Source organism: Mobula hypostoma, chromosome 3 (assembly GCF_963921235.1).
Source record: "Mobula hypostoma chromosome 3, sMobHyp1.1, whole genome shotgun sequence".
Classification (NCBI taxonomy): domain Eukaryota; kingdom Metazoa; phylum Chordata; class Chondrichthyes; order Myliobatiformes; family Myliobatidae; genus Mobula; species Mobula hypostoma.
The window spans coordinates 207938065-207965625 of NC_086099.1; the positions used below are offsets into that span (position 1 = coordinate 207938065).

The following is a 27561-nucleotide window of genomic DNA, read 5'->3' on the forward strand; positions in this document are numbered from 1 at the left end:
AGAGCCAGTGCCAGCATGGCTTTGTTGTGACAGGCCATGTCTTACAAACTTGAGTGAGTTTTTTCACAAGGTAATGAGAGAGATTGATGAAGGTAGGGCAGTGTATGTTGTTTACGTGGGTTTTAGTAAGGCATTTCACAAAGTCCCTCATGGAACGCTAATCCAGAAGATTAAGATGCATGCTGTCCAAGGCAAGTTGGCTGTTTGGATTCAAAAGTGGCTTGCGCATAGAAGACAGAGGGTACTGGCTGAAGGTACCTATTTGAGCGGGAGTTCTGTAGGGATCTGTGCTGAGGCCTCCGCAGTTTGATGTATATAAATGACCTGGATGAAAATATAAATGGGTGGGTTAGTAAGTTTGCGGATATTACCAAGATTGGTGGAGTTTCGGATAGTGTAGAACAGTGGTCCCCAACCACCGAGTTGCGGACTGGTACCAGGCTGCAAAGCATGTGCTACCGGGCCACGAGGAAACTATATGATTTGGCGATATGAAACGATATGAGTCAGCTGCACCTTTCCTCATTCCCTGCCACGCCCACTGTTGAACTTGAATGCACCCGAGGACATCAGTCAGTCATTAACCTACAACTACTTGATGAGTAAAAAACAACTGTCACTTGAGAGTTTCTTTGGAAGAGATGGTAGGGGACATAAAAGGCCTAACGATGATGATAACGCAGAGACAGCGGAGGCCCAGACTGCAAAAAAAAAGAAAACTTCCTCCAATAGAAAAAAGGACGAGTCGTACATAAAATATGGCTTTATTGCGACCAGTGACTCGCACGCTCCAAGGGTGCACGAGGATATGTTGTGTGCACTGCCGCTGCCAACTAACACAACTGGGGCAGAACTATTCAAGTCTTTGAATGACATGTCAGGCAAACTGGACTGGTCATTCTGTGTTGGAATATGCACAGACGGGAGTGCAGTTATGACTGGACGGCTGTCTGGTTTCACTTCCCGAGTCAAAGAGGTTGCTCCTGAATACCAGTCTACGCTCTGTGTCATACACAGGGAAATGCTGGCTAGCTGAAAAATGCCACCTGATCTTAACATTGTATTGAGTGACGTTGTTGAAGTTATCAATCACATCAAAGCAAAAGCCCTTAACTCATGTCTGTTTGAGCAGCTTTACGAGGAAATGGATGCAGAGCACAAATGCTTTCTCTTACACACTGAAGTCAGGTGGCTATCAAGGGGGAGAGCCCTGGCCAGGGTTTTTGAGTTAAGAGAGCAGCTACAGAGATTTCTTTGAGGAAAAAAGCCACCACTGGCAGCACACTTCACTGACAAGGAGTGGATAGCAAAACTCACTTATCTGTGTGACATCTTCGACCTGCTCAATGAACTCAACTTGTCACTTCAGGGGAGAATGACAACTGTCTTCAAGTTTGCAGATAAATTGTCTGCTTTCAAAGCCAAACTGGAACTGTGGGGACGGCGAGTGGACAGGGGCATATTTCACATGTTCCCAACATTAGCTGGAATTTTGGGAGACTGAGGCTGCACCGTCCTTCTCACAGCTGGTGCGCGATCACCTATCTTCGCTGTCGACAGAATTCGAGCGTTACCTCCCAACTGCAAATGACCCAAGACGTGCAAAGGAATGGGTCCGTGACAGTACTGCATACTAGGGGCAGTTTAGAGGCTTACTCAACCAAATTAATAATATAGATGACAAAAAAAATGGACCCAGCTCCTTTTGCCAAAGCATACCTCTATTCACAGACATCCTAGTCTGAGAAATACCCTTTGACAATCACTACACACAAATTGTTGGAGGAACTCAGTGGGTCAGGCAGCATCTATGGAGAAAAATGAACAGTTGACATTTCAGGCTGAGACTCTTCATCAGGATGGAACAGGACGTCTGACACAGAGCTCCTCCAGCAGTTTGTATTGGTGCTGATCCAGATTTTCAGCATCCGCAGTCTTTTGTGTCTTCCACCATCACCCTGTACTTTTCCTTCCATCCAGCTAATTTTGTATCCAGTCTGCTAGCTCTCTCTGTTTCTGAGTTATAATGAGAACAGTGGGTCCATGAAACCTGACAGAACCTTATGAATATCTTCCACAGATGAGGTCAATACAGTTTGTGAGATGAGTATTTGGAAAAAAATAAGTACAAAGGCTAAAATAAGAGGTGCGGGGTGGGGGGGGGGAAGAAAGGGAAATTTAAAGGAAACGAGTAAAAAAAAATCAGGAAGTTGCTCAGCAACACAATCACGGAAAGAAGAATGTAAGGTCAGAGCATGAAATTATTACTGGAGTAACAGATTCTTGAAAAACTCTAGGGAGGAAACCCAAGCTGTTTTTGTTTTAAATTACGCAACGACTTTCATAGCTCTTAACCATTCTGGAGATGCATGACAACAATTACATTAAATACCTGTTCATTTTCAGGTGTTGATTGACTTGGCAGGGAACTTTCGTCACTGTCATCACTAGATGGATCAGAATCCTGGTCGAGAGATGCTGTCACTGCCATCAAATTAGCTTCTTCTCGCAAATCATCCGCGTCGGACGGGCATGAACCCTCTTCTGACATCTGTTCATCTTCAGATTGATCCAGGTCATTGTCAGCTTCCTCAGTCATAAACTCCTCCCGCAATGCGCCCATCTCATCGTCACTCTCGTCATACAAGCCTGACATGGTAGCGGCGCCAGGTTCTACAATCCCTAGGATGTAATCCAGGCCATCCCGGGCGAAGGCCTGCGGGATGGTAGCTTTATTTTTACGCTTGTTCAATCCCAAAGCCTTTTCTAACCGCTTGATCTCCTTCTCTTCCTCCTGGTTGGCCTCCAGTAAGCCGAGTCTCCGGACTTTGGCTGAGGACTTTCCTTTAATGGACTTGGAAGAGGCTGGCGTCGCCTTCTTTTCCTTTTTCGTCTCCTGGCAAGACTTGGGTCCTCTTTCACCGTCTCCCTCACACCTTTTCTCTTTCGGAGCCAGTGTTTTCAGGCTGTTGTCCGGAGCCTCTTCGGGGCTCGTTTTCAGGTATTTCCTCTGATAATAGTCTCTCATCCTGCGCTTCTTCAGCACCCGCTGCTCCTTCCTCATCTCTTTCCGACTTTTCGGCCTGCTCGGGCCGAGGCCGTATCCGTGGTGCCGAGCCCCAGCTTCTTCTGGTTCGGCCTCCACCGTTCCCACGAACCGTTCGATCGCTTTTTGAAACTGCTTCAACGGGCCGGGGCAGCACCGCCGTCTCTTCCCCTTCATCGCTGCACCACCAGCAAAAACACGCCCGCCTATTTAACCGCCAAACTTACAATCGCAGCTGCACGTGGGTAAAGTTCAGCGACGCACAACGTGATTAAAATTCACTCGCGATCGAGGTGACTCGCGAGAACCGCCACGTGCAATTTAAAAAAAATGTCGTTGGATGGGTACATCCTACCTTGACTGTCCAATAAAGTACCGCTCCTCCGTCAATCTTCCAGCGCGATTTGCCGAGTCTCTGATACTCCTCCATTTTCATTGGCTAGCATGCACGTCAATATCCGTTTAGTCCGTTTAACCCCGCCTCCGTTCTCTTCAAGTTAGGTTGATGCCACGTTTAACCTATAGGCGGAAGGGATATAGCAGGGTGCCGTTATCTTGCGGGATCAGTCAGCCTATAACGGGTGTTGTTACTGTTTCAGGTTGCCGTCGCGCCGTGATGAAGGAAGAGCGAGTGGGGGTGTGATGTGATCTGGCTTTGCGCTACCGTTTGAAATACGGTGCCGCCGGTTGTGTCTTTCTACTCGAGCGTTACCTCGCCCTGAATGTATTTGGTTCTAAATTGCTTGTTATGTGGCTTCTATTTTTGTCTTTGACTTAAATGTTAAGCTTCTCTGAAGGATGGACGCCGACGATGTGACAATCAGAGAGCAAAACTTTCACAGCCAAGTCCGCGAGTATATTGTAAGTAGTTACACCTGCATCGCCTCTTCACCGTATCATTCAGTGTTGTTTTCTTAGTGTTTCTCGAATGATCGACCAAGAGGAACAAGATGAATACTGGCGGCTGTTGAAATTGGTCTTATTCTATTGAGATGACTCCCACAAAGCGGAGGGTTCTTGCATTGTTTTCTTGAGCACGTAGATGATTATTTGCGGTTTTCTTCTTTTCGCTTTTTTCCCCTGCAAGACTCTGGAATAGTCCTCTCACTAACTGTTACGAACTTGCGGATGGTCTCAGTGTTTTGTAGTTTGATATGTTTCCTCGGATTATTATCTTCCTGTAGTTGTTACGGAATAGCTTCTTGGCTTGAGATGCAGGTGCAGTTATCGCAAAGGCTGCCAATGTTACAGGGAATAGGCCTTGAATATAGTGAGGAAGTATCAAGGGAACTAGTTCGACAAAGAGCTATTGTTGATCTATGATGCAAACAACAGGAATTCTGCAGATGCTGGAAATTCAAGCAACACACATCAAAGTTGCTGGTGAACGCAGCAGGCCAAGCAGCATCTGTAGGAAGAGGTGCAGTCGACGTTTCAGGCCGAGACCCTTCGTCAGGACTAACTGAAGGAAGAGTGAGTAAGGGATTTGAAAGTGGGAGGGGGAGATCCAAAATGATAGGAGAAGACAGGAGGGGGAGGGATGGAGCCAAGAGCTGGACAGGTGATAGGCAAAAGGGGATACGAGAGGATCATGGGACAGGAGGTCCTCTGGGTCTCCCCCCCCCCCCCGTCTTTCTTCCCGGACCTCCTGTCCCATGGTCCTCTCGTATCCCCTTTTGCCTATCACCTGTCCAGCTCTTGGCTCCATCCCTCCCCCTCCTGTCTTCTCCTATCATTTTGGATCTCCCCCTCCCACTTTCAAATCCCTTACTCACTCATCCTTCAGTTAGTCCTGACGAAGGGTCTCGGCCTGAAACGTCGACTGCACCTCTTCCTACAGATGCTGCTTGGCCTGCTGCGTTCACCAGCAACTTTGATGTGTGTTGTTGGTTGATCTATGATATCAGGAATGAGGGTATCTTAATATTTTTTGTCGGTGTAACTGATTACATTTAGTTTGATAGGTCTCTTGTTAACGTGTTTCATAAATAAAACTAATATCTAATTCTGACAAAAAGTAATAGATCTGGAACATTAAATCCAATTCTCCTTTTATGGACAAAAAATGTTAACTTAAAAAATAATTAAGCAACTCTACCAGTTTCCGTGTAATATAGAAGATTGACTAGTAATGTGTTCACCATCTTGTTTATACAAGTTGTAATGTCACCATCTTTCTCGCACCCCATTACCCAATTGTATCTGGAAAGGTATAAATGGCATAACAGGTCTACCAATAATTATAAAACTTCTCACTTCTCTGCCTCTCACTCCTACACATTGTTTTGCCTCAAGATCTCCTTTTGACAGTTTATTATACCATTGATTAATACCTGTTTTCTGCTTTGCTGCGCTTCTAGCACTTTTTTCCCCTCTTTACTAATTTCCCCTGTCAATTGTGATCACATTTTCAACGGTTTCCTGAAGTTCTGTAATTACAGGTTTTTTTTGGTGTACGATGTAAATGCTATGCGAAGTGTATGTAGCAAAATCCAATCGAAAATCATTGAATAGACCATAGATAGCTTGGTAGGCTATGATATAGTGCATTAAGCAGCAATTGGTACCAAGTGTGCAATAAGTTTATACTGTTTGAGGAACTTCAGCTCAGTGTTCCCAGCATTTCACACTTCAAACACTGTGACATGACAGGGAGGGAGAGAATTACTGCACACTTCTGAATGGCAGCTGCATGCCTTCTGTAAACTTTGAGTTTGACAAATGGTCAGGAATAGGATTGGGTGATTCCAGAAAAGATTACTTAACCTCTACAGATGTACTTTACTTATAACAGATATAATCAGATGGGTTATGTTTTCCAAAACATTCATTGCACCTGTAATTAAATATATTGGTACATGATTGAGGAATTCTCACAAATTGGTCAAATACCTTTAACATTTTACAAAACCACACTTACTTAGGGTTTGTTTATATTAAGCCTATTTACAGTGCCTATATTTAAAAAAAAGTATTCCCCCCGGAAGGTTTCTTGTTTTTATTGTTTTACAATATTGAATCACAGTGGATTTAATTTGGCTTTTTTGACACTCATCAATGGCAAAACACAAAATATTTAGACACAAAATAATTGATTGCATAATTACTCACCCCTTTCAGGTCAGTATTTAGTAGATGAACCTTTGGCAGTGCTTACGGCCTTCACTCTGTGTGGGTAGATCTCTATCAGTTTTGCACATCTGGACACTGCAATTTTACGCTATTCTTCTTTACAAAACTGCTCAAGCTCTGTCAGATTGCATGGGGATCGTGAGTGAACAGCCATTTTCAAGTACGGGCACCAATTCTCAGTTGGATTGAGGTCTTGACTCTGACTTGGCCTATTCAGGACATTTGTTTTTAAGCCATTCCTGTGTAGTTTTGGCTTTATGCTTGGGGTCATTGTCTTGCTGGAAAACACATCTTCAGTTCTCCTGCAGACCGCATGAGTTTTTTTTCCAGGATCTCCCTGTATTTTGCTGCTTTTGTTCTAACACTGTACCTCCACAAGCCTTAAAGGCCTTGCTGACAGTGAAGCATTCCCACAGCATGATGCAGCCACCACCATGCTTCACGATAGGGATGATGTGTGGTGTTTGGCTTTTGCCAAACATAGCATTTTTGGCAGTCAGACTAAAGCTAGATTTTGGTTTCATCAGAGCATAGAACCTTCTTCCAGCTGACTTCAGACAAGCTGAGTACATGTCTTCTGGCAAACTGTAGCTGAAATTTCATGTGATTTTTTTTTCAACGGTGACTTTCTCTTTGCCATTGCACCCGGGTAATGGTCGTTGTACGCACAGTCTCTCCCATCTCAGGTACTGAAGTCTGTAACTGCTCCAGAGATGTCATAGGTCTCTTGGTTGCCTCCCTCACTAGTCCCTTTTGTCTTTGTGGTGTAGTTTTTTGCCGAGATACTGACTCACCAGCAGTTGTATCTTTCAGATACAGGTGTATTTTGAAACATCTTGACTGCTCGCAGATTTATATATAGCTAAGACATCTTAACCAAATATGTGTCTTCTAAAACCATTTGGCTGCACCAGTGATGACTTGGTGTGTCATATTAAAGGCGTTGAATACTTGCACAATAAATTATTTTGTGTTTTATATTTGTGATTAGTTCACTTTGTAGAGATCTGTTTTCACTTTGATGGGTAAGAGTCTTTTTCTGTTGATCAGTGTCAAAAAGCCAAATGAAATTCACTGATTCAATGTTGTAAAGCAATAAAACATGAAAACTTCTAAGGAGGTGAATACTTTTTACAGGCACTATGTATGATTCCCTAGTTCCAGCAGCTTCCATGCAATGCCTCCCATGTTTCCTCCTTAAGTGACAGATTTGAGAGGCTGTTATTCAAGGCCCAGAGGCTAGGTTGGGGGATTACAGTGTAGTCTTTGAGGAGCTTTAGCATTTATTTGGCTGTTCTGAGTTTCTTACTTCCTGTCTGGACAAAGGTGGGAGCTGCAGGGAGGATGTGCAAACTGTTAACACCAGAGATTCTGCAAATGCTGGAAATATGGAAGTTCTGGGCCTGAAATGTCGACTGTTTATTCCCCTCTGTAGATGTTTCCTGATTTGCTGAGTTCCTCCAACAATTATGTGGGCAGACTGTACACAGCAGCACAGTACAGGGTACCATTCACTGGTGGGGGGGGGCGGTGGCAGGGAGGGAGAAGGAAATATTGTTGTAGTCCAAGAAGATAGATATACTTCATTGATCCCAAAATTACAGTGTCACAGTAATATTACAAGTACACAAATAGAAATATTAGAAAAGAAGTAGAAAGAATAAAAACAAGTTACCACAAATAGTCTAACAGGAGGTGTCATCACTTTCCTGGCTAAAGGTTGACTTATTATAGAGCCTAATGGCCGAGGGCAAGAATGATTTCATATAGCGCTCTTCGGAGCACCCACAGTTGTCTTAGTCTATTACTGTAAGTGCTCCTGTGTTCAGCCAAGGTGGCATGCAGAGGGTGAGAAATATTGCCAGGATTTTCCATAGGATCATTTGTTCTACCACACCCTCCATTGTGTCCAGTTTGACTCCTATAACCCAGCCTTTCTGATCAGTTTTAATGAGCCTGTGTTGATGCCTTTGCGCCAGTACACCACCGCACAGAAGATTGTACTGACGACAACAAACTGGTAGAACATGTGAACCAGAGGCCTACATACTCCAAAGGACCTCAGCCTCCTCAGGAAGTACAGGTGACTCTGGCCCTTCTTGAATACAGCCTGTGATGGTGTAGTTGGGAATACAGACACTGTTCTCTGCAGCAACAACGAAGTCTTGGAGGTTCTATTCTTGCTTGATGCCGAGTTAAGGACCTCTCTTCTGGGTTGAAGAAGAACTTGAAATGTGATGTGGAGAATCCACTTGCAATGGTTTAAGTAGTGAGTTCTTCTTTGTGAGGCACTGTCTGTGGAAGGAGGCCATTCTATTGGGATTGTCTTCATCAGAACTGTGCTGGTACAATTTCCTGGGAAAAGGCATTAATAGATTTATAGACAAGATTTTAGATTAATTGGAGGGGTTGGGGTTGGATTCTAGTGATGGGAAGTTTCATAGATTTGGTAGGATGGTAGAGCCAATATGCGAAGTAGCTAATGATTTAGCAAATCTTCATATAAACAAACCGAGTTCTTGTGGTTTGGTGAAAAGTAAACCACATTGGATGAATATGTGTGAGTTCCTCAGTGATGTAGCATGCAGAGTCATAGCAAGACATAAAATCCTTTGGTCTATTGAGTCTGTTCCACCATTTGATCAGACTGATGATAAATTTACTTTGAAATCAAAGTCACCATATTTATTTTCTTGCAAGCATTCACGTAGAATAAAGAAATACAGTAGAATCAATGAAAAACTACACACAAAGGCCAAGAACTAATGTGCAAAAGACAGACTGCAAATATAAAAATAACTATGAATAATACTGACAACATGAGTTGTAGAATCCTTGAAAGTGAGTCCATAGGTTGTAGAGTCAGTTTAGTGTTGTATTAGTGAAGTTATCTATGCTGGCTCAGGAGGCAGCCAGGGGGGAGTTATTATCTCTCCACCACATTTCCTTGCCTTCTCGTAACCTTTGATGCAGTTACTAATCAAGAACCCATCAACCTCCATTTTAAATATACCCAATGACTTGATCTCCACAGCTTTGTGTGCCAAGGAATTCCACAGATTCACCACCCTCTGGCTAAAGAAATTCCTCCTCATCTCTGTTCCAATGGGATGTCCTTGTCCTCTGGTCCTATGCTGTCATGATTTGAAACTTCCTCTCCATGTCCATTCTATCCAGGCCTTTCAATAATCGATAGTTTCAATGAGATCCCCCCCCTCATTCTTTTACACCCCAGAGAGAACAGGCCCAGAGCCATCAAATACTTTAACCTTTTCATTCCTAGGATCATTTTTGTAAACATCCTCTGGACTCTCTCCAAAGTCAGCCCATCTTTTCTTAGATACAGGGCACCTAACTGCTCACAATACTCAAAATATGGTCTGACCAATGCCCTATACATTATATCCTTGCTTTTATATTTCATTTCATTTGCCTTCCTTAACACTAACTCAACTACAAGTTAACCAATAGAGAATCCTGCATGAGTGCTCCCAAGTTCATTTGCACCTCCGATTTCTGAATTAACTCCCCATTTAGAAAATTGTTATGCCTTTATTCCTTCTACCAAAGTGCATGCCCATACATTTCCCTGCACTATTCCATCTGTCACTTCTTTTGCCCATTTTCTTAATCTAAGTCCTTAGGCAGACTCCCTGCTTCCTCAGCACTGCCTGCCTCTCCACCTACCTTTGTATCATCCGCAAGCTTGGCCACAAAGCCTTCAATTCTGTCAACCAGATCATTAACACCAACACCAACCCCTGTGGAGCACCATTAGTCACCGACAGCCAACCAGTGCTGTCCCCCTTTACACATCTCCCATCAGGGTCTTTTTACCCTAGCAGTTTTGAAAAAAAAACTCTACCAACAATGATTCTACATCTTCTGATCCTGTATCATTTCTTTCGAGGTACTTGAGTTGACTTTTTTTTTTAACCAACAGAGCTACCTTCTCCACCCCCCCCCACCCTCCTGCCTGTCCTCTTGAAATGATGTATACTTTCTAACTGCACTTAAGATTATGTATATTATTTGTATACTGCATGTATTCAAGTATAATACCTTCTGTCTTGTATTCACCACTCTTTCAATTTTGTCTCCATATTGCCTGAAGTTTAATACTTGTCCCTTTCTAAAATTTATGTCTTGTTCTTTATTCAGGAGCGTTCAGTAACCTCTCCTACACTCTCACTTTTTCAAGTTGTAGAGAGGATAGGTTCAACTACTTAGTTTAGATCCCTATCCACAGACCTAGTTATGTGATTTGCCAAGACCGTGGTTTTAGCATGGTTCAGGTGGAGCTGTACCATCCGACAGTTCTTCCCTTCCTGAATACTGGTGCCAATGTCCCATGAATTCAAACCCACTTCTTCCGCACCAACCTTTCAGCCACCCATTTAACTCTGATCTTATTAACCCTGTGCCAGTTTGCTCATGGCTTGGGTAATAATCTGGTGATTATTAATTTTTCATGCTGCATTTTAATTGAGTCTGTAGCTGCTCAAATTCTCTCAGCAGAACCTCTTTCCCTATTCTTTCTGCATTGTTGGTACTCATGTGGACCATGATAACTGGATCGTTCTCCTCCCTCTCAAAATTCTTCTGTTGGTCGGATGAAGTGTCCCAATCCAGACACCAGGCAGACAAAGCAGCCTTCAGGACTCTTGATCCTTGCAACAGAGAATTGTGTCTATTTCCCTCTGTTGAGTAGTTCTCTAAACCATGGTGCCACAGTTCAGTTGTTCATCCTTTCTTCAGCTGTCACTCATCCTCACAGGGGGCCACACTTGTTGGGCAAGCTCAAGGGCTGAGGCACTTTCAGCATTACCTCTAGGGCCTCCTACTTGCCTCACCTGCAGTCACACTCTCTTGTCCCTGACCACGCATTCAGTAGTTAATCTAATGGGTGAGACTGTCTCCTGAAACTGAGTCCAGGTAACTTTTTCCTCTCCCAGATTCCATGTCATCAACTTTGAGCCTAAGCTCTTCGAGCGACCAGCATTTGCTGCAGATGTTGTCACCAGGAACTACAATGGGATCCACCCGTTCCCACGTCATGCAGTTCCATCACATCATCTGATCCTGCATGCCTACTTTATTTAATTGTAGTTTGAAGCTGATAGCGCAGATAGATTCAAAGATTCAAACTCCATTTGCCAATTTGTGTCCACTTACCTAATCAATTTATATCCTGTTTCAGAAACCCAATGCCCTGAATGCAACATGCCCTTCCACCTATTTTTGTGTCATTAATATTCCACCACTCTTCCGATCATTAATATACAGGCCATTCCCCAGATTACAAACTGGTTCAATTTTTGCAGACGTTGATACAATGATTTTGTCTAGAAGTCAAAAATATGCAAACGAAAACAAAACGCGGTATGGTGATCTTAACTCCACAGTACTGCAATGAATAGCACACAAATCAAATAAGAAACAACATTTACTAAAAGAGAGGAAGTTAGTTTTATCATTGGTAGAAACAGATGCGCGTATGTACATCAGACTTTTGAATTTGATAATATTTTAATGGAACATGTTCACATGTAAGGGTGTCCATAAGCCAAACATTCACAACCTAGAGATGGTATGTACATTAAAAAAAAAGAGGGTCAATAACTAATCCTTTGGCTATACAGTATTGTTAAATCTATCTTTCCAGTCTGAAAGCAACCCATATATTCCAACTGTCTTCAATTTTCAACCTTCAATTCATGCAAATTCACTTTTCTCCCAATACCATTAGCACCAGCCATGAGAAAACTTGTCAATGTCTCCTCGAAATGTATTTATTTTATTGATTTATTTTTCTTTAATTGAGTTCTTTCAGGTTTCTTGCTTTGTAGCTACCTGTAAGCAAACAAATCTCAAGATTGTATAATTTATTAACTGACAGATGCAACAAGTGATTAAGGCAAACAACATATTGGCATTTGGTGCATGAAAGTTTGGAAATAGGGAAGTATTGTTACAGTTGTACAGTGTGTTGATGAATTCAGTAATCTCTGTGAACCATTTTGGTCCACTTAAATAATGTCTTAATGCAGGCGGACCAAAGGAAATTTACCAGGTTAATTCGTAGGATGAGAGGATTGTCCTAACATGCAAAACTAAAGAAGTTGGATTTGTGTTCTTTAGAGTACAGAAGAATGTGAGTTGATCTTGCAAGGGAATTGTGGTTGAGATGTTTCCATTAGTAGGAGAGCCTTGAATGAAGGGGCATGGATAAGAGGTTAGAGAGTGGTCATTGAAAACAGAGCTACATGGAAGTTCCTCCTTGAAGAAAATGATGGATTTGTGGAATTCTCCAATGGGCCACAATCATCAAGGATAGGCAGTAACACCTCTGTCATGAATATTCTCAACACTGATGTTCCACAAGGTTGTGTTATCAGCCCCTAATCTACATCATCTCCTCATGATTGTGTGGCCAGATCTGCTGTAACTTCAAGTTTGCTGATGATGTCACTGTACTGAGCTATATCTCAAATAATGTTTGAGTTAGAGTACAGGGAGGAGATAGAGTTTAGGAATGTGCTGTCATAGCAACAACTTTTTCTTCAATATCAGCAAAACAAAAGGGCTGGTATGACAGAAGCAGCGCACATTCTTCTGTCTGCATCATTGGTTGAGAGCTTCAGGTTCCTAGGAGTGACCATCATCAATAGATCAGTTCTGGTCCAGCCATTTGGGCACCATGGAGAAGAAAACTCTATTTCTTGAAGAGGATAAAGAATTTTGGCATGTCCCCATTGATCCTTACAAATCTACCTCCTTATCATATTACATGTATTGTTTACCTACTTTCTCTGTAGCTGTTACACTTTATTTTACATTAATATTGTTTTGTCTCTATGCAGTGTGAACTTTTGAACTTTATGAATAATATGCAAGATAAGCTATTCACTGTATCTCAGTACATGTGATAATAAAGCAATGCCATTTCCAGTTCCAATTGTGGAGTTTAGTTCATTGGAAGTATTCAAAATGGAGATGGAAAAAAACATTTAAGAGATTGTAGAATTAATTGCTATGGGGAACTGGCACAGTAGAGCCACTGAGACCTGGTGCTTTTTAGCCATGATCATAGTGCTTGCTGTGTCAGGTTTGAGGAACCATTTGGCTCACTTCTGCTTTATGTTATTGTGAGGTGGTTCTTCTGAACAATATGAAATTCATGTGGGCAAGAAAGAATATATGGGAGGAGGATGTGGGAGGTGTCTGGACAGTGGTTTCATTTTATTTAGTTAACTTGACCAAAGGAAATGCAGATAAAACAGAAAGATATCAGTTTCTTGCCACTTATAACAGATGTTGGCCATTTGGCTCAAATTGTCAAAGTGTATAGTATTAGTTTATTCAAAAGATTAACCACTGAGGTTTAAGTGTAGAGCAGTGAATCATTGTATCATGTTTGGAGTTGCATCATTTCCAGAATAGAAATGCATCTGACATACTATACTTAGCTTGCTACATGGAATTTCTGATGTATAGCAATACCTTTGGAAAAACATAGCAGTACCCTCAAATTCAATTGGAGGGATTTTGAAGGATAATTTGAGAGGATGCTAAACTAAGGTTTGTTTTTTGATTTTAAAAGTTTGAGGTTTGGTGTTTCTCTCATTTCTCACTTTCACTCCACATGTTGATTTGTACCTATAGGCCACCAGTTCTGTAAGATACTTGGAGCATTTATGTGCATATGATTTAGTTTCCTTCTAACATACAAGGTTTATTGAGTTTGCAATTCAGAAATAAGCCAACAGTTTAAAATAATCATTTGCTGTCTTTGCTATTTCTCACTATCTGCTTTGGTATTTCTCATAAATGAATCAAGTTCTTTGTTTTAAGGTAATACGATGCAACAGATATGTTTCAAAAACAGCATAAAAGCAAAAGAGAAGGCATATAATATAATGAAAACTAGAGGGAATGTAGAGGATTGGAGAGCTTTTAAAAACAACAGAAGGTAACTAAAAAACCAGAAAGAGGAAGTATGAAGGATAGCTAGCCAAAAATATAAAAAAGGATACCAAAAGCGAAGTTGTTTTTTTTTTCTCAGATATAAAGAGTAGGAGAATGAGAGTGGATATTGGACCTCTGGAAAATTGCGCTCTGGAGGTAGTAATGGACAAGGAAATGGCAGACAAACTTGAGTATTTTGCATTGGTGTTCATTGTGGAAGTGACTGTCACTGCTATTACTAAGGAGAAGGAGCTTGGGAAGCTGAAAGGTTTGAAGGTAGACAAGTCACTTGGAGCAGATAGACTACATCCCCAGGGTTTTGAAAGAGATTGTGGAGGTACTACTAATGATCTTTCAGGAATTACTAGATTCTGGAATGGTTCCAGAGGACTGGAAAATTGCAAATGGCACTCCACTCTTTAAGGAGGGAGGAAGGTAGAAGAAAGGAAACTATAGGCAGGTTAACCTGTCTTCAGTGGTTGGAGATGATTATTAAGGATGAGGTTTTGGGGTAATTGGAGGTGCATGATAAAGTTGGCCAAAATCAGCACAATTTGTTTCAGGAGAAATCTTGTCTGACAAATCTGTTGGAGTTCGTCAGGACACACCTGATGAAGGGTCTCGGCCCGAAATGTTGACTGTACCTCTTCCTAGGGATGCTGCCTGGCCTGCTGCGTTCACCAGCAGCTTTTATGTGTGTTGCTTGAAATTCCGGCATCTGCAGGTTTCCTCGTGTTAACGTAAATAGAAGGTTGGCTTACTGCAAGAGGCAAGGAGTGGAATAAAGTAGGCCTTTTCTGGTTGGCTGCTGGTGACTAGTGGTGTTCTGCAGGGATTGGTGTTGGGACCGCTTTTCACGTTTTTGTCAATGATTTGGATGAAGGATTTGGTGGCTTTGTGGCCACGTTTGCATATGATTTGAAGATAGATAGAGGGGCTGGTGGTGTTGAGGAAGTAGGGTGCCTGCAGAAGGATGTGGACAGAATGGGGGAATGGGCAAAGAGGAGGCAGATGGAATACAGTGTAGGGAAGTGCATAGTCATGCACTTTGTAGAAGGAATAAAGGTGTGGACTATTTACTAACTGTGGAGAAAATTCAAAGGTGCAGAAGGACTTAGAGTCCACAAGACCATAAGACTTAGGAGCAGAATTAGGCCATCTGGCCCGTCGAGTCTGGTCCGCCATTCAATCATGGCTGATCCGTCTTTTTTCTCCTCCTCAACCCCAGTTCCCGGCCTTCTCCCTGTAATCTTTGATGCTGTGTCCAATCAAGAACCTATCAGTCTCTGCCTTAAATACACCCAATGACCTGGCTTCCACAGCTGCACATGGCAACAAATTCCACAGATTCATCACCTTTGGCTAAAGAAATTTCTCCACATCTCTGTTTTAAAAGGGCGCCCCTCTACCCTGAGGCTATGCCCTCTTGTCCTAGACTCTCCCACCATGGGAAATATGGTGTATTTAAGGTAGAGATTGATAGGTTCTTGATTGGACATGGGATCAAAGATTACAGGGAGAAGGCCGGGAATTGGGGTTGAGGAGGAGAAAAAAGACCGATCAGCCATGATTGAATGGTGGACCAGAGTCGATGGGCCAGATGGCCTAATTTCTCCTTAAGCAAATTGTGCTGATTTTGGCCAACTTTATCATTCACCTCCAATTACCCCACAACCTCATCCTTAATAATCTGTCTAGGCCTTTCAACATTTGAAAAGGTGTCAATTAGATGTCCCCTCATTCTTCTGAATTCCAGCGAGTACAGACCCAGAGCCATCAAATGTTCCTTGTATGATAAACCTTTCTTTCCTGGAATCATCCTTGTGAACCTCCTCTGGACCCTCTCCAATGCCAGCACATCTTTTCTAAGATGAGAGGCCCAAAGCTGTTCACAATTCTCAAGGTGAGGCCTCACTAGTGCCATATAAAGCCTCAGCATCACATCCTTGCTCGGGTATTCTAGAACTCTTGAAATGAATACTAACTAGTATTTGCCTTCATCAGCACCGACTCAAGTCCTCGTGTAGCGTTCCCTGAAGGTTAACTTGCGGGTTGAGTCGGTGGTAAAGAAGGCAAATACAATGTTAGCATTTATTTCAAGAGGACCAGAATTTAAAAGCAAGGTTGTAAACCTGAGGCTTTATAAGGTATTGTTTGGATCACATTTGGAATATTATGAGCAGTTTTGGGCCTCTTATCCAAGAAAATGTCTGTTGGCATTGGAGAGGGTCCAGGAGGTGTTTGAGAATGATCTCAGGAATGAAAGAGTTAACATACGAGGGCCTGTAGTTGCTGCAGTTGAGAAGAATGAGGGGTGATCTCATTGAAATGTATTGAATATTTTAAGGTGTAGATAGTGGATGCGGAGAGGACATTTCCTGTAGTGGGGGAGTCTTGGACCAGAGGATGCTGCCTCAAAATAGAAAAACGTCCACTTGGAACAGAAATGAAGAAAAGTTTTTTTTTAATTAGTCCGGGGGTGGTGAATCTGGAATTCATTCCCACAGACGGCAGTGGAGGCCAAGTTATTGTGTATATCTAAGGCAGAAGTTGATAGGTTCTTGATTAATCAGAGCGTCAAAAGGTTATGGTGAAAAGGCAGGAGAATGGGGTTGAGCGGGATAATAAATCAGCCCTGATGCAATGGGGAGGCAGACTTGATGGGCTGAATGGCCTAATTCTGTTCCTATGCCTTGTATAATCTGTAATACTAATGTTGTGCTGGAAATGTTAAGAATGAAACTGGGTGACATATTGTGATTTGCTAAGGCAGATCAGATTGTTCGGCAGATCAGATTGTTCAGCAGAACATGGTTTAGTGAGGAAACTGTGTATTGAAGTGAACGTTTGAGGCATAGGTAGGAAAGATTAGGATTATCAAGGTAGTTTTGCTTTTTCAGTAAACTGTCATTCTCAACTGATGACGTGTTCTTGTGAAGTGTTAAAATGCATAATGTGCTATTTGCAGGTAGATGTTCATAAGAAAAAGCTAATCACTTGGATGTTTCTAATGAATGTTTTCGTTTTCTTTTAGATTTGCTTCCTTTTATTTACTATTCTGTACACAATCTCCTACTTCATTATCACCAAGTACAAGAGGAAACCAGGTTAGTGAAGATTTTCAGCCATAAATTGAACTTGCAGCAATAACTGTTCAGGGGGAAAATTGGTTATAGACTTCTATATGGGATGAACAAAAGATGTTAAATATTTCTCGAACTTCCAGCCATTGCCCCACGCACCCGCTTCACCATTTTCCCCATTTCCCTCTCTCACCTTATTTCCCTACCTACCCATCACCTCCCTTTGGTGCACCTCCCCCCTCCCTTTCTTCCGTGGCCTTTCACCCTCTCCTATTAGATTCCCCCTTTTTCAGCCCTTTATCTCTTTCCCTATTCAGCTTCCTAGTTCTTTACTTCACCCCTCCCCTCTCAGTTTCACATATCCCCGACCACCTTGTACACTTCTTTCCCTCCTCCACCTTCTTGCAAGGTCTCAGCCTGAAACGTTGACTGTCGATTCTTTTCCATAGATGCTGCCAGTCCTGTTGAGTTCCACCAGCATTTTGTATGGTTTGCTTGGTTAAGTATTGTCTCATTGACTGTTTACCAGAAAAATTTCTATTTGGTAACCAACCAGAAAGACTGGGAAAAATCTACAAAATTATACATTCTGTGGCCACTTTATTGGTTACAAGAGTCTACCTAACCAGAGAAGTGAACCCAGGTAGCCCATCCACTTCAAGGTTCAGCATGTTCTGCATTCAGAGAAGCCCTTCTCCATACCACTGTTGTAAAGTGGTTATTTGAGTTTCTGTTGCCTTTCAGTCAGCTTGATCAGTCTGGCCATTTTTCTTTGACCACTCTCATTGACAAGGTGTTTTTGCCCACGCTTGCTGGATTGTTTTGTTTTTGCATCATTCTCTGTAAACTCAAGAGAATGTTGTGTGTGAAAATCCCAAGAGATCAGCAGTTTCTGAGATAGTCAAACCATCCCGTCTGGCGCCACCAATGGTCAAAGTCACTTGAATCACATTTCTTCCCCATGCTGATGTTTTATCTGAACAACAACTGAATCTCCTTGACCATGTCTGCATGCTTCTTATGCATTGAGTTGCTGGTACATATTTGGCTGATTGGATACTTGCATTAATGAGCGGATGTACTTAATAAAGTGGCCACTAAGTGTGTATTTCAGTGTTTCTCACACAGGGCAGTGACTGAATACATTCTTATCTGGTACAGGGATAAATAGCCATTCTTTGCACCTTGTTTATTAGTTTAGTAGGAAGCAATGTGTGGAGCTCATTGAATCAGAGTATGGCTTGTAGAATGAATCTGTTTCATTGGTTGCTTTTTCTTATTCTTTAATTGACAAAAATATTCAATTTAAGGCGATACCACTGAAGTCTTCAACTGTCACTGAAGTTCTCTAATCACCTTAGTTCAAGTCAGTAGCTTGGTGTTATATTTATCTTTGATGTTTGCCCAGAAAGCTTGTTGCAGTTACTTTTTTTTACCCAGGAAGTCGAGGGTTTTGTTTCAATATTTTGCTGAGTTGACTTCACCAGAGAGCTACAGTGAGCTTCATTATCTTTGGGATTGTGTCTTTGGCATTATTGACAATACCTAACCTCCCGAGTCAATGAATTTGCCCCTGTTTTATCTAAAGTAGTTAAAAAAAAAAATTGGTTGGCATTGGTGCTAATGTATGTATTCAAATGTAAAATGGAACTGTCTACTGAGTCATAGCGGGGAAAAATCAGTAATACCATTTCTAATTGATGGCCATGCATTAATACAAGGTCAGGCCCCGGGGACTTATCCGTCCTAATGCATTTTAACAACTCCAACACCTCTTCTCCCTTAATATCAACATGCTCCAGAACATCAACCTCACTCATATTGTCCTCACCTTCATTAAGTTCCCTCTCATTGGTGAATACCGAAGAGAAGTATTCATTGAGGACCTCCACAGTCTTCAGGCAGATCTTCCCACCTCTATCTCTAATCAGCCCAACTTTCAATCCTTTCTTTCTTTTCAAATCTTTTTATTATTATTATATTATTCAAAAATAACACGAGTACATCGAAGTAAACAACACTTACAGTGTCTCAAGGAAAATAACCATTATTTTAAGGATTGAAAAATTTTTGGTGGTGATAAAAAAAACCCTACTAAGCAGAAAAAGTGGGAAAAAAACCCCATTAGGTGTACAACCCGGAGGCATGCGTCATACAAAAAGCTTCTAAAGATAAACATTAAACCGCCAGCAAGAAGAAAAAATATACCAAAAATTTACAATTAGATCGTGGAGGAAATCATATCAATTAACTCAAATGATAATAACAAGCAAATGAACCCCACCTTTTCTCAAAATCAAATAAAGGTTCGTCTTCTAATTTTCTCCAAACTAAGACATAGCATCACTTGAGAGAACCATTGTGACAAAGTGGGAGCTGATGTATCCTTCCATTTCAACAAAATGGCCCTCCTAGCTATCAATGTAACAAATGCAATAACATGTGTTATTGTTGCTTTGATAGCTACATTGTAAACTGAGACAGCTACACTGACACACATGTTTTGGTCTTGTTCTATACTAGAACAGTTCTGGAAGTCAGTTTTTTCGACAATTTCTAAAGCACTTAAAATTAATTTACAACCTACCTTCACTCCTGTCATCATTTTGTTCTTCACATAATTGAAGAATGTCTTGGGGTTTTCCTTTACCCTATTCGCCAAGGCCTTCTCATGCCCCCTTCTTGCTCTCCTCAGCCCCTTCTTAAGCTCCTTGCTACCCTGTATTCCTCAATAGACCCATCTGATCCTTGTTTCCTAAACCTCATGTATGCTGCCTTTTTCCACCTGACTAGATTTTCCACCTCACTTGTCACCCATGGTTCCTTCACCCTACCATTCTTTATCTTCCTCACTGGGACAAATTTATCCCTGACATCCAGCAAGAGATCCCTAAACATCGGCCACATATACATAGTACATTTCCCTGCAAAAACATCATTCCAATTCACACCCGCAACTTCTAGCCTTATAGCCTCATAATTTGCCCTTCCCCAATTAAAAATCTTCCTGTCCTCTCTGATCTTAACCTTTTCCATGATAATGTTAAAGGCCAGGGAGCGGTGGTCACTGTTCCCCAGATGCTTACCCACTGAGAGATCTGTGACCTGACCTGGTTCGTTACCTAATACTAGATGTAGTATGGCATTCCCCTGAGTCAACATATTGTGATAGGAATCCGTCCTGGACGTACTTATAAACTCTGCCCTGTCTAAACCATTGGAACTAATCAGGTGCCAATCAATATTAGGGAAGTTAAAGTCACCCATGATAACAACCCTGTTACTTTTGCACCTTTCCAAAATCTGCCTCCCAGTCTGCTCCTTGGCATCTCTGCTGCTACCAGGGGGCCTATAGAATACTCCCAATATAGTAACTGCTCCCTTCCTGTTCCTGACTTCTACCCATACTGACTCAAAAGAGGATCCTGCTACATTACACTCCCTTTCTGTACCTGTAATAGTTTCCCTGACCAGTAATGCCACCCCTCCTCCCCTTTCCCCCCTCTCTATCTCTTTTAAAGCACTGAAATCCAGGAATATTGAGAATCCATTCCTGCCCTGGTGCCAGCTAAGTCTCTGTAATGGCCACTACATGATAATTCCATGTATGTATCCAAGCTCTCAGTTCATCACCTTTGTTCCTGATGCTTCTTGCATTCTTAAAGTACACGCACTTTAGCCCTTCTACCTTACTACCTTTACACCCTTTATTCTGCTTCTCTTTCCTCAAAGCCTCTTTATATGTTAGATCTCGCTTTACTCCATGCACTATACTTGCAGTTCTTGCATGACCTTTATCCTCCTCCATCTCACTATCTGCTCTAACACTCTGGTTCCCCTCCCCCTGCAAATCTAGTTTAAACCCCCCGGAGCAACACTAGCAAACTTTCCTGCAAGGATGTTAGTCCCCCTCCAGTTCAGGTGCAACCTGTCCCGTCGGAACAGGTTCCACCTTCCCTGGAACAAAGCCGAATTGTCCAGAAACATGAAGCCCTCCCTCCTGCATCAACTCCTTAGCCACGTATTTAGCTGCATTATCTTCCTATTTCTAGCCTTATTAGCATGTGACACAGGTAGCAATCCTGAAATTACAACCCTGGAGATCCTGTCCTTCAACTTTGCACCTAACTCCCTAAACTCTCTTTGCAGGACCTCCTCCTGCAAAGTATTAGTAAATATTGTATTTTAGAAATTACTTGATTTTCAGTATGTTACTTTGTCTTCATTAGGAAGTTGCAGTGCATTAACTAATTGCCTAATTTTTGTGCTGTGGTTGCAGAAATCAGTCAGCCCTTGAACTTAATTTAGTTTTTTAAAATTAAATGCCAAAATTTTGAATATTAACTTGCTCAAATTGAGTGGATGGTAATACTTGAACTGTGTGGGAAAAGTAATTTTTCCCCCCTATGAGAAATGAGTATCTTTTCATGTCTATACCAAGACATGGGTGTAGAGAATAAAATTTCCAGATATGCCAATGATACAAAATTTGCAAGTGTGCTAAACAAACGTAAGGAAAGACGATATAAAGAGGTGGAGCAAAAAAAGAGATCTGGGTGGTATGAATCCTCGAAAGTGACATAATATTTTGAGGGAGTAAAGCTTATGAATTCCTTGGTTAAGAAATGAAGTACAGAGTACAAAAGAAACTGAGTTTAGGTTTAAGTTGTGTAAAACACTGGACTTAACAGGAATATTCCATCCATTTCTGGAGGATGTGATGGCACGTGGCCAAGTGGTTAAGGCATTGGACTAGCGACCTGAAGGTCGTGAGTTCGAGCCCCAGCTGAGGGAACGTGTTGTGTCCTTGAGCAAGGCACTTAATCACACATTGCTCTGCGACGACACTGGCGCCAAGCTGTATGGGTCCTAATGCCCTTCCCTTGGATAACATTGGTGTCATGGAGAGGGGAGACGTGCAGCATGGGCAACTGCTGGTCTTCCATACAACCTTGCCCAGGCCTGCGCCCTGGAGAGTGAAGACTTTCCAGGCGCAGATCCATGGTCTCGCAAGACTAATGGATGCCTTTACTTACTTTACTGATGGCTCAGAAAAGACTTACTAGAAACCATGACACAGTGAGGGATGTCAAGTAAGTTGAGACTTGAGGAGCTGGAGTTGTTCTCAATGCAAGAAAAAAGTGATAGCAGTATTCAGCATGCCAGACAGCATTTGGAGGAAAAATAATCTGAGCCAACTTTTCAGATTTTGCAGAGGGAATTGTTAAGATAGATAGAGCAAAGCTATTTGTAGTGGCAGGTGGTACAAGGATCAGGGGGCATTGGTTTCAAGTTTTGGGCAAAAAAAAGAAATGTGAGGTGAGAGAAAATCACTGAAATCTCTTGCCTGTAAGAGTTGGTGCCAGAAGGGATAAAGAGTGGTGTGGGAATAGTTTTCAGAACTATTGGGAATGAGCCTGACAGAATTGACGTATGCACCATTGGAAAAGAATCTGCATTATTACAGTTTAGTGGTTTGTACTTAATGGTGCTATTATAGAGCTGCTTATGTTCAGAAATAAAATAATCAGATTATTTGTACTCAAAGGTATTTAGATGTATAGAATAAACTTGATTTCTTTTGTTATTAATCAATAAAGGGCATGATAGTTGTCAATTTCACGTAACAAATCCTAGACTATGCCAATTTGAGAGATTTATTTAGTATTGGCAGTATTTTTAGGTGTTATCAAGGGCAATGAGGTGACTTACATTTTCTGGGAGATGGAATTTAATCCTGATAGGTGGGTGCTGATACATTTTGGGTAGGACAAGGCCTCTGAGAGCATTTAGGATTTTGGGGACCTTGGTGCACGTCCATAGTTCCCAGAGGATGGAAGCACAGGTAAGTAGTTGAAGAAGGCATATTAGATGTTGAGTTTTATTTGCTGTGTATAAGTAGTTTGTGGTACAGCATTACAGAACTTTTGGTTAGGCCATAGCTGGAGTACTGTGGCGGTTCTAGTTGAAGAATGATGTGATTGCACTGGAGAGAGTGCTGAAGAGGGTGTAAGTAGAACAGTTTAATTATGAGAGATTGGATAGGTGGTGTTTGTTTTTCGTGAAATGCAGTAGGCTGAAAGAGACCTGATCAGGTGTACAGAATTATGTACTAAAGGACATGGGGTGTATAATAAACTTTTTTCCCGTAAGTTTAGGGTGAGGCATAAAAGGGATAGAAGGCATCAGATAAAAAGTTTAAGAATACAGGTGGCAAGATTAGAATGTGGATAACACCAAAATTGGTTACATAATGGACAATGAAGAAAGTTACCTGAGGTTAAACATGATTTGTTGCAATAGGATCTGAGGTTACAAAAAGCACAACTGGGAAAGCATGCAAAAGATTGGCAGATGGAATGTACAAGTTTGTTGTTCCCTGAAAGTGGTTACACAGTTAGGCAAGGTGGTCACAAGTGCATATGGCAAACTTATCTTCATCGACCAAGAGATCGAGTGCAAGAGGTGGGACATCATTTTACAGATGTGCAAGACCTTGATGAGATTGTACTGAAGAGCCTCCTATGCACTTCATGCTGTCATGCAATGTAATTGAGCTAGAGAGGGTACATGAAAGATTTAGAAGGGTATTGCCTAAATTGGAGGTCTTGAGTTAGAAGAATTTAGATAGAATGGGACTGCTTTCCCCAAAGTCAAGGAGGTTGAGGTGTCACCTTACAGAAGTTTGAGGGGCATGTATGTGGTGTGTAATCACTCTTTTCACCAGGATAGTGGATTCTAAAGCTAGAGGGCATAGGTTTAAGGTGAGACGGGAAAAATACTAGAGTGCCTGAGAAGCATATTTTTTGGCAAATGGTTGGTAAATGCAATAGGCTTCAGAGGAAGGTTTAAGAGGGAAATGACCCAAATGCAGGCAAGTGGAACTGTTAGCCACCATGAATGAGCTGAGCTGAAAGCCCTGTTTTCATGTTGTACAGCTCTGACTATGACCAAAGTGTTCTAGCAATCTGCATTGTATTGCCTGAGAAGATTAAGCAGGTATCCTTGTATCATTTGTAAAGTATCTGGACTGCCATTTGAATTGCCACAGCATAAAAGACTACAAATTCTATGTGGGGTTCATGTGGGTATTCTTGATGGTCTTTGTGGGTTGAGAAATCTATTTGCATGCTGTATGACTATGATAAAATAGGTGAATAGAAGCTAGGAATTGACAGGGAAAGATGTATTGCACATAAGAGGAGAGCTGGGAGGTTAAGGTTAATTCTGTTAATGTTGGATTGATTAGGCAGTGCAGAGAAGATGCTCAAAAAGAGTTATCTGAAAGTACTCAAGGCAAGACAAAGGTATAGAGGTATGAATGATCCAAGGCTAAAAAAATATGAAGTTACTAACTGCATTTTCTGGATCGAACATGAAATGTATAGGAACAGCTCCCCCACCCCCCGTTCCACAATGTTGTGCTGAACTAATTAAATAGATATTTAAATATTAAACAAAACTAGTACCTTATGTCTCTACAACGTCTTTATCTGTCCATTTTCTACATATTCATGTGCCTTTCTAAAAGCCTTTCGAATGCCTCTATCATATTTGCCTTTACCACCATCCTTGGCAATGCATTCCAGGTACCCCAGCGCTGTGTATGTAAATAGAAAATTGTCCTGAACATCTCTTTTGAACTTGCCTTCTCTTGCCTTTTAAATGCTAGCCCTCTAGCATTCAACCTTTTGATCCCTGGGGAAAAATATACTGTCTGTCTACTCCATCTATGCCTCTCATAATCTTATAAATCTCTTATCAGATCTCCCCTCAGCTTCAGCTGCTGCAGAGTAAACAACCCAGGTCTGTATGTATGGCCTGGGTTGTTTACTCTGGAGTGGCGGATTATTTATATTAGTGTGTGTGTGTGTTACTAAATGTGAAGGGGTGATCATTAAGGGGAAGGATGTTGATGGCGAGATGGAGGAGAGGTGTGAAAGTAATGGTTTTGATATTTTGATTTTGACAGTGGAGGGTAGATTCTTGGGCTGATAGAAATGTAAAATTTGAAGTTCACTTCAAAATGCTGTTATTTCTGTGATAACCCTTTTGCTGTAATATTTAAAATATATCTCTTGAAAAGGTAATTTGAATATTACCTAAAAATTAGGTTATAAATGGAAACAAAGATTATCCATATGCTGCTCTTTATTGTCACTGCTCAGAATTTCTTAGTTTGCATTGATATTGGCTCTGTGCTTTGAAGAAAACCATTTATGCAGTGTTTTGTGTGTTCTTGGCATGTCCCAGTGAAGATTGTAGTCAATGAAATATTTCCTGAAACTTGTCACTATTAATTTATAGAGAAATGCAGCAGCTAAACAAAGTTTTGTGAAGTGAGATGAATGAGCAGATTATGCAGTAATATGGCAGCCTCTATTATAGTCTGAGCTCTCAACCTTCTGAGCCAAGACTGACAGCTTACAAAAGGCTTTTTTGTGAATCATGTAATGAATGACATAATCCTGCTTTTGCAGTGACCAACTATATGCACTCAATTTTGCTTAATTATTTTCAAATGAAAATTTAATGCACTTGAGCAAAATCAATACTATCAATGTTAAATCTACGAATGTAATCCTAATTTTTTTTTGTCAAGCAATTTTTGTTTTAAATCCAGGAAAATATGAAGCCTTGACCATTTATATTTGCATTTTTCCAATTAATTTTGAATAGCATTTAGAATCCTATTAATTATATATAGCAATACTAAAGCTTCATATTTATTGGCATTCTAATTATTAAAAATGTTTAGACAATTGTATTGAAGTCTTAATTTCTAAATAGTTATAACCATTTATTGTTTAATATTTCTGATTAGTTAGTTAAAGGGTTTATAATGAATTACATTGAGTTACATCAGCACATGCTGATGAAATTATTAACACAGGAGATTCTGCAGATACTGGAAATCCAGACCAACATACGCAGAATGGTGGAGGAACTCAGCAGGTCAGGCAGCATCATAGAGAGAAATGAAGACTTGGTATTTTGGGCCGAGACCATTCATCAGGATGAAATTATTAGGAGGTTTATTTAGTTGAACTTTTGCATGCATTTGATTCTCTCTCCGAATAGGTAATTAAGTTTGGTTTGAGGCTGGTTTTGTTCTTATGTTATTAAATTTGGCATGCAAAAGAAATTTGAAGATGTGACAAAAATTGCTGTTCAGGTTGACAGTGAGGTGAAAAGCTTTAAACTGCAGGGTAATGTAGATGGTGAGGTCTGTTGAGTAGGATGGCAGCCAGTGCAATTTAATACAGAGAAGTGTGTAATAATGCCTTTCTAGAGGTGGAATAAGGCAAGGGGGTACCCAGTAAATAGTAGGATCATAAAGAAAAAAAAACACTGCAGCTGTAGAAAATAGAAGAAGTTTGAAGTAGCTGAAAATCGTCGGTACTTGACACTTCAAGCAGCGTTGTAGACATGGAAGCTGAGATTGTGTTCTGAATCAACCTTTTAACAAACTGGAACCTCTCAAATGAAAACCATCATGTGCTGTTCTTCAGTAAATGTATATAATGCAACTATTTATTGTATATCAGAATAGCAATTTCTCACCGTCTTCTCCTTAATTTTAACTGTGGCTGTGGCCTTTGTTTCTGAAAGTAAATCTTTTTCTTATCTTTTGTAGACATTTGAAATCCAATTGTGGTTGTAAACTGAAACACATTTGCAGTTTTTAAAAAATAATTTTGTAGTATTTTATCTAAATCTATTCCAGAGTTGTATAAAAATCTCATCTCTTGACTGTAAGCAAGTTGTATTGAATAATTTTAATTTAGTTTAAACTTTAAACTATTTTTGACCATCCACACGCAATTGAATTGTTGTGCAGTTCAGTTTTAAGGTTTTCCTTGTTTTGCAGATGATAATGAGGATGAAGATGCCATTGTGAACAGAATTTCGTATGTACTAATACAATGTTTTCATTTTGCCATTTAATATCATGGTCTTCCATTTAACTAAAGGGATACTTCAGTGTACTTTGACTATAAGTCATAAGCTGAGTTCAGTCATCTGTGGTGAGAAAAGATGCCTGTTGCAGACCCCGCAATTTTCTCTCTTGCCTCCCAACGCAAGTTCCATCTCATCAGGATCAGAAGATTTATCCAATTTTTAAGTTTTCTAGCACATATAAAACCACCTTCTTTTCAGTGGTAATTTGCTTATAGAGTTCCATTGACTTTCACTGAGCTTTCCAACCACTTTGCCTTCCTCAGTGAGTACAGATAAGAAGTATTGATTTAAGAACTCATCTACAAGTGCTGCCTCCAATCATACATTCCAGTTTGGTCTCTGATCGATCTGGGATTTTTCTTCATCTTG

The 27561-nt window shown here is 41.0% G+C and overlaps 2 protein-coding genes across 3 annotated transcripts in view; one reads left to right on the forward strand and one right to left on the reverse strand.

The window, feature by feature from the left end:
* The window catches only part of nom1 (nucleolar protein with MIF4G domain 1), a 67164-nt gene extending 63796 nt beyond the window's left edge, over positions 1-3368 (reverse strand). Inside the window, exon 1 of the mRNA XM_063044421.1 lies at positions 2393-3368. Within this exon, the coding sequence (XP_062900491.1) occupies positions 2393-3223 (831 nt within the window). The 5' untranslated portion in view covers positions 3224-3368. The remainder of the gene's footprint in view (positions 1-2392) is intronic.
* A 255-nt stretch (positions 3369-3623) lies between these two features.
* The window catches only part of lmbr1 (limb development membrane protein 1), a 215561-nt gene continuing 191623 nt past the window's right edge, over positions 3624-27561 (forward strand). For both annotated transcript variants that reach the window (XM_063044423.1, XM_063044424.1), the window contains exons 1-3: positions 3624-3907; positions 17181-17253; positions 27101-27140. In XM_063044423.1, the coding sequence (XP_062900493.1) occupies positions 3845-3907; positions 17181-17253; positions 27101-27140 (176 nt within the window). In that variant the 5' untranslated portion in view covers positions 3624-3844. The remainder of the gene's footprint in view (positions 3908-17180; positions 17254-27100; positions 27141-27561) is intronic.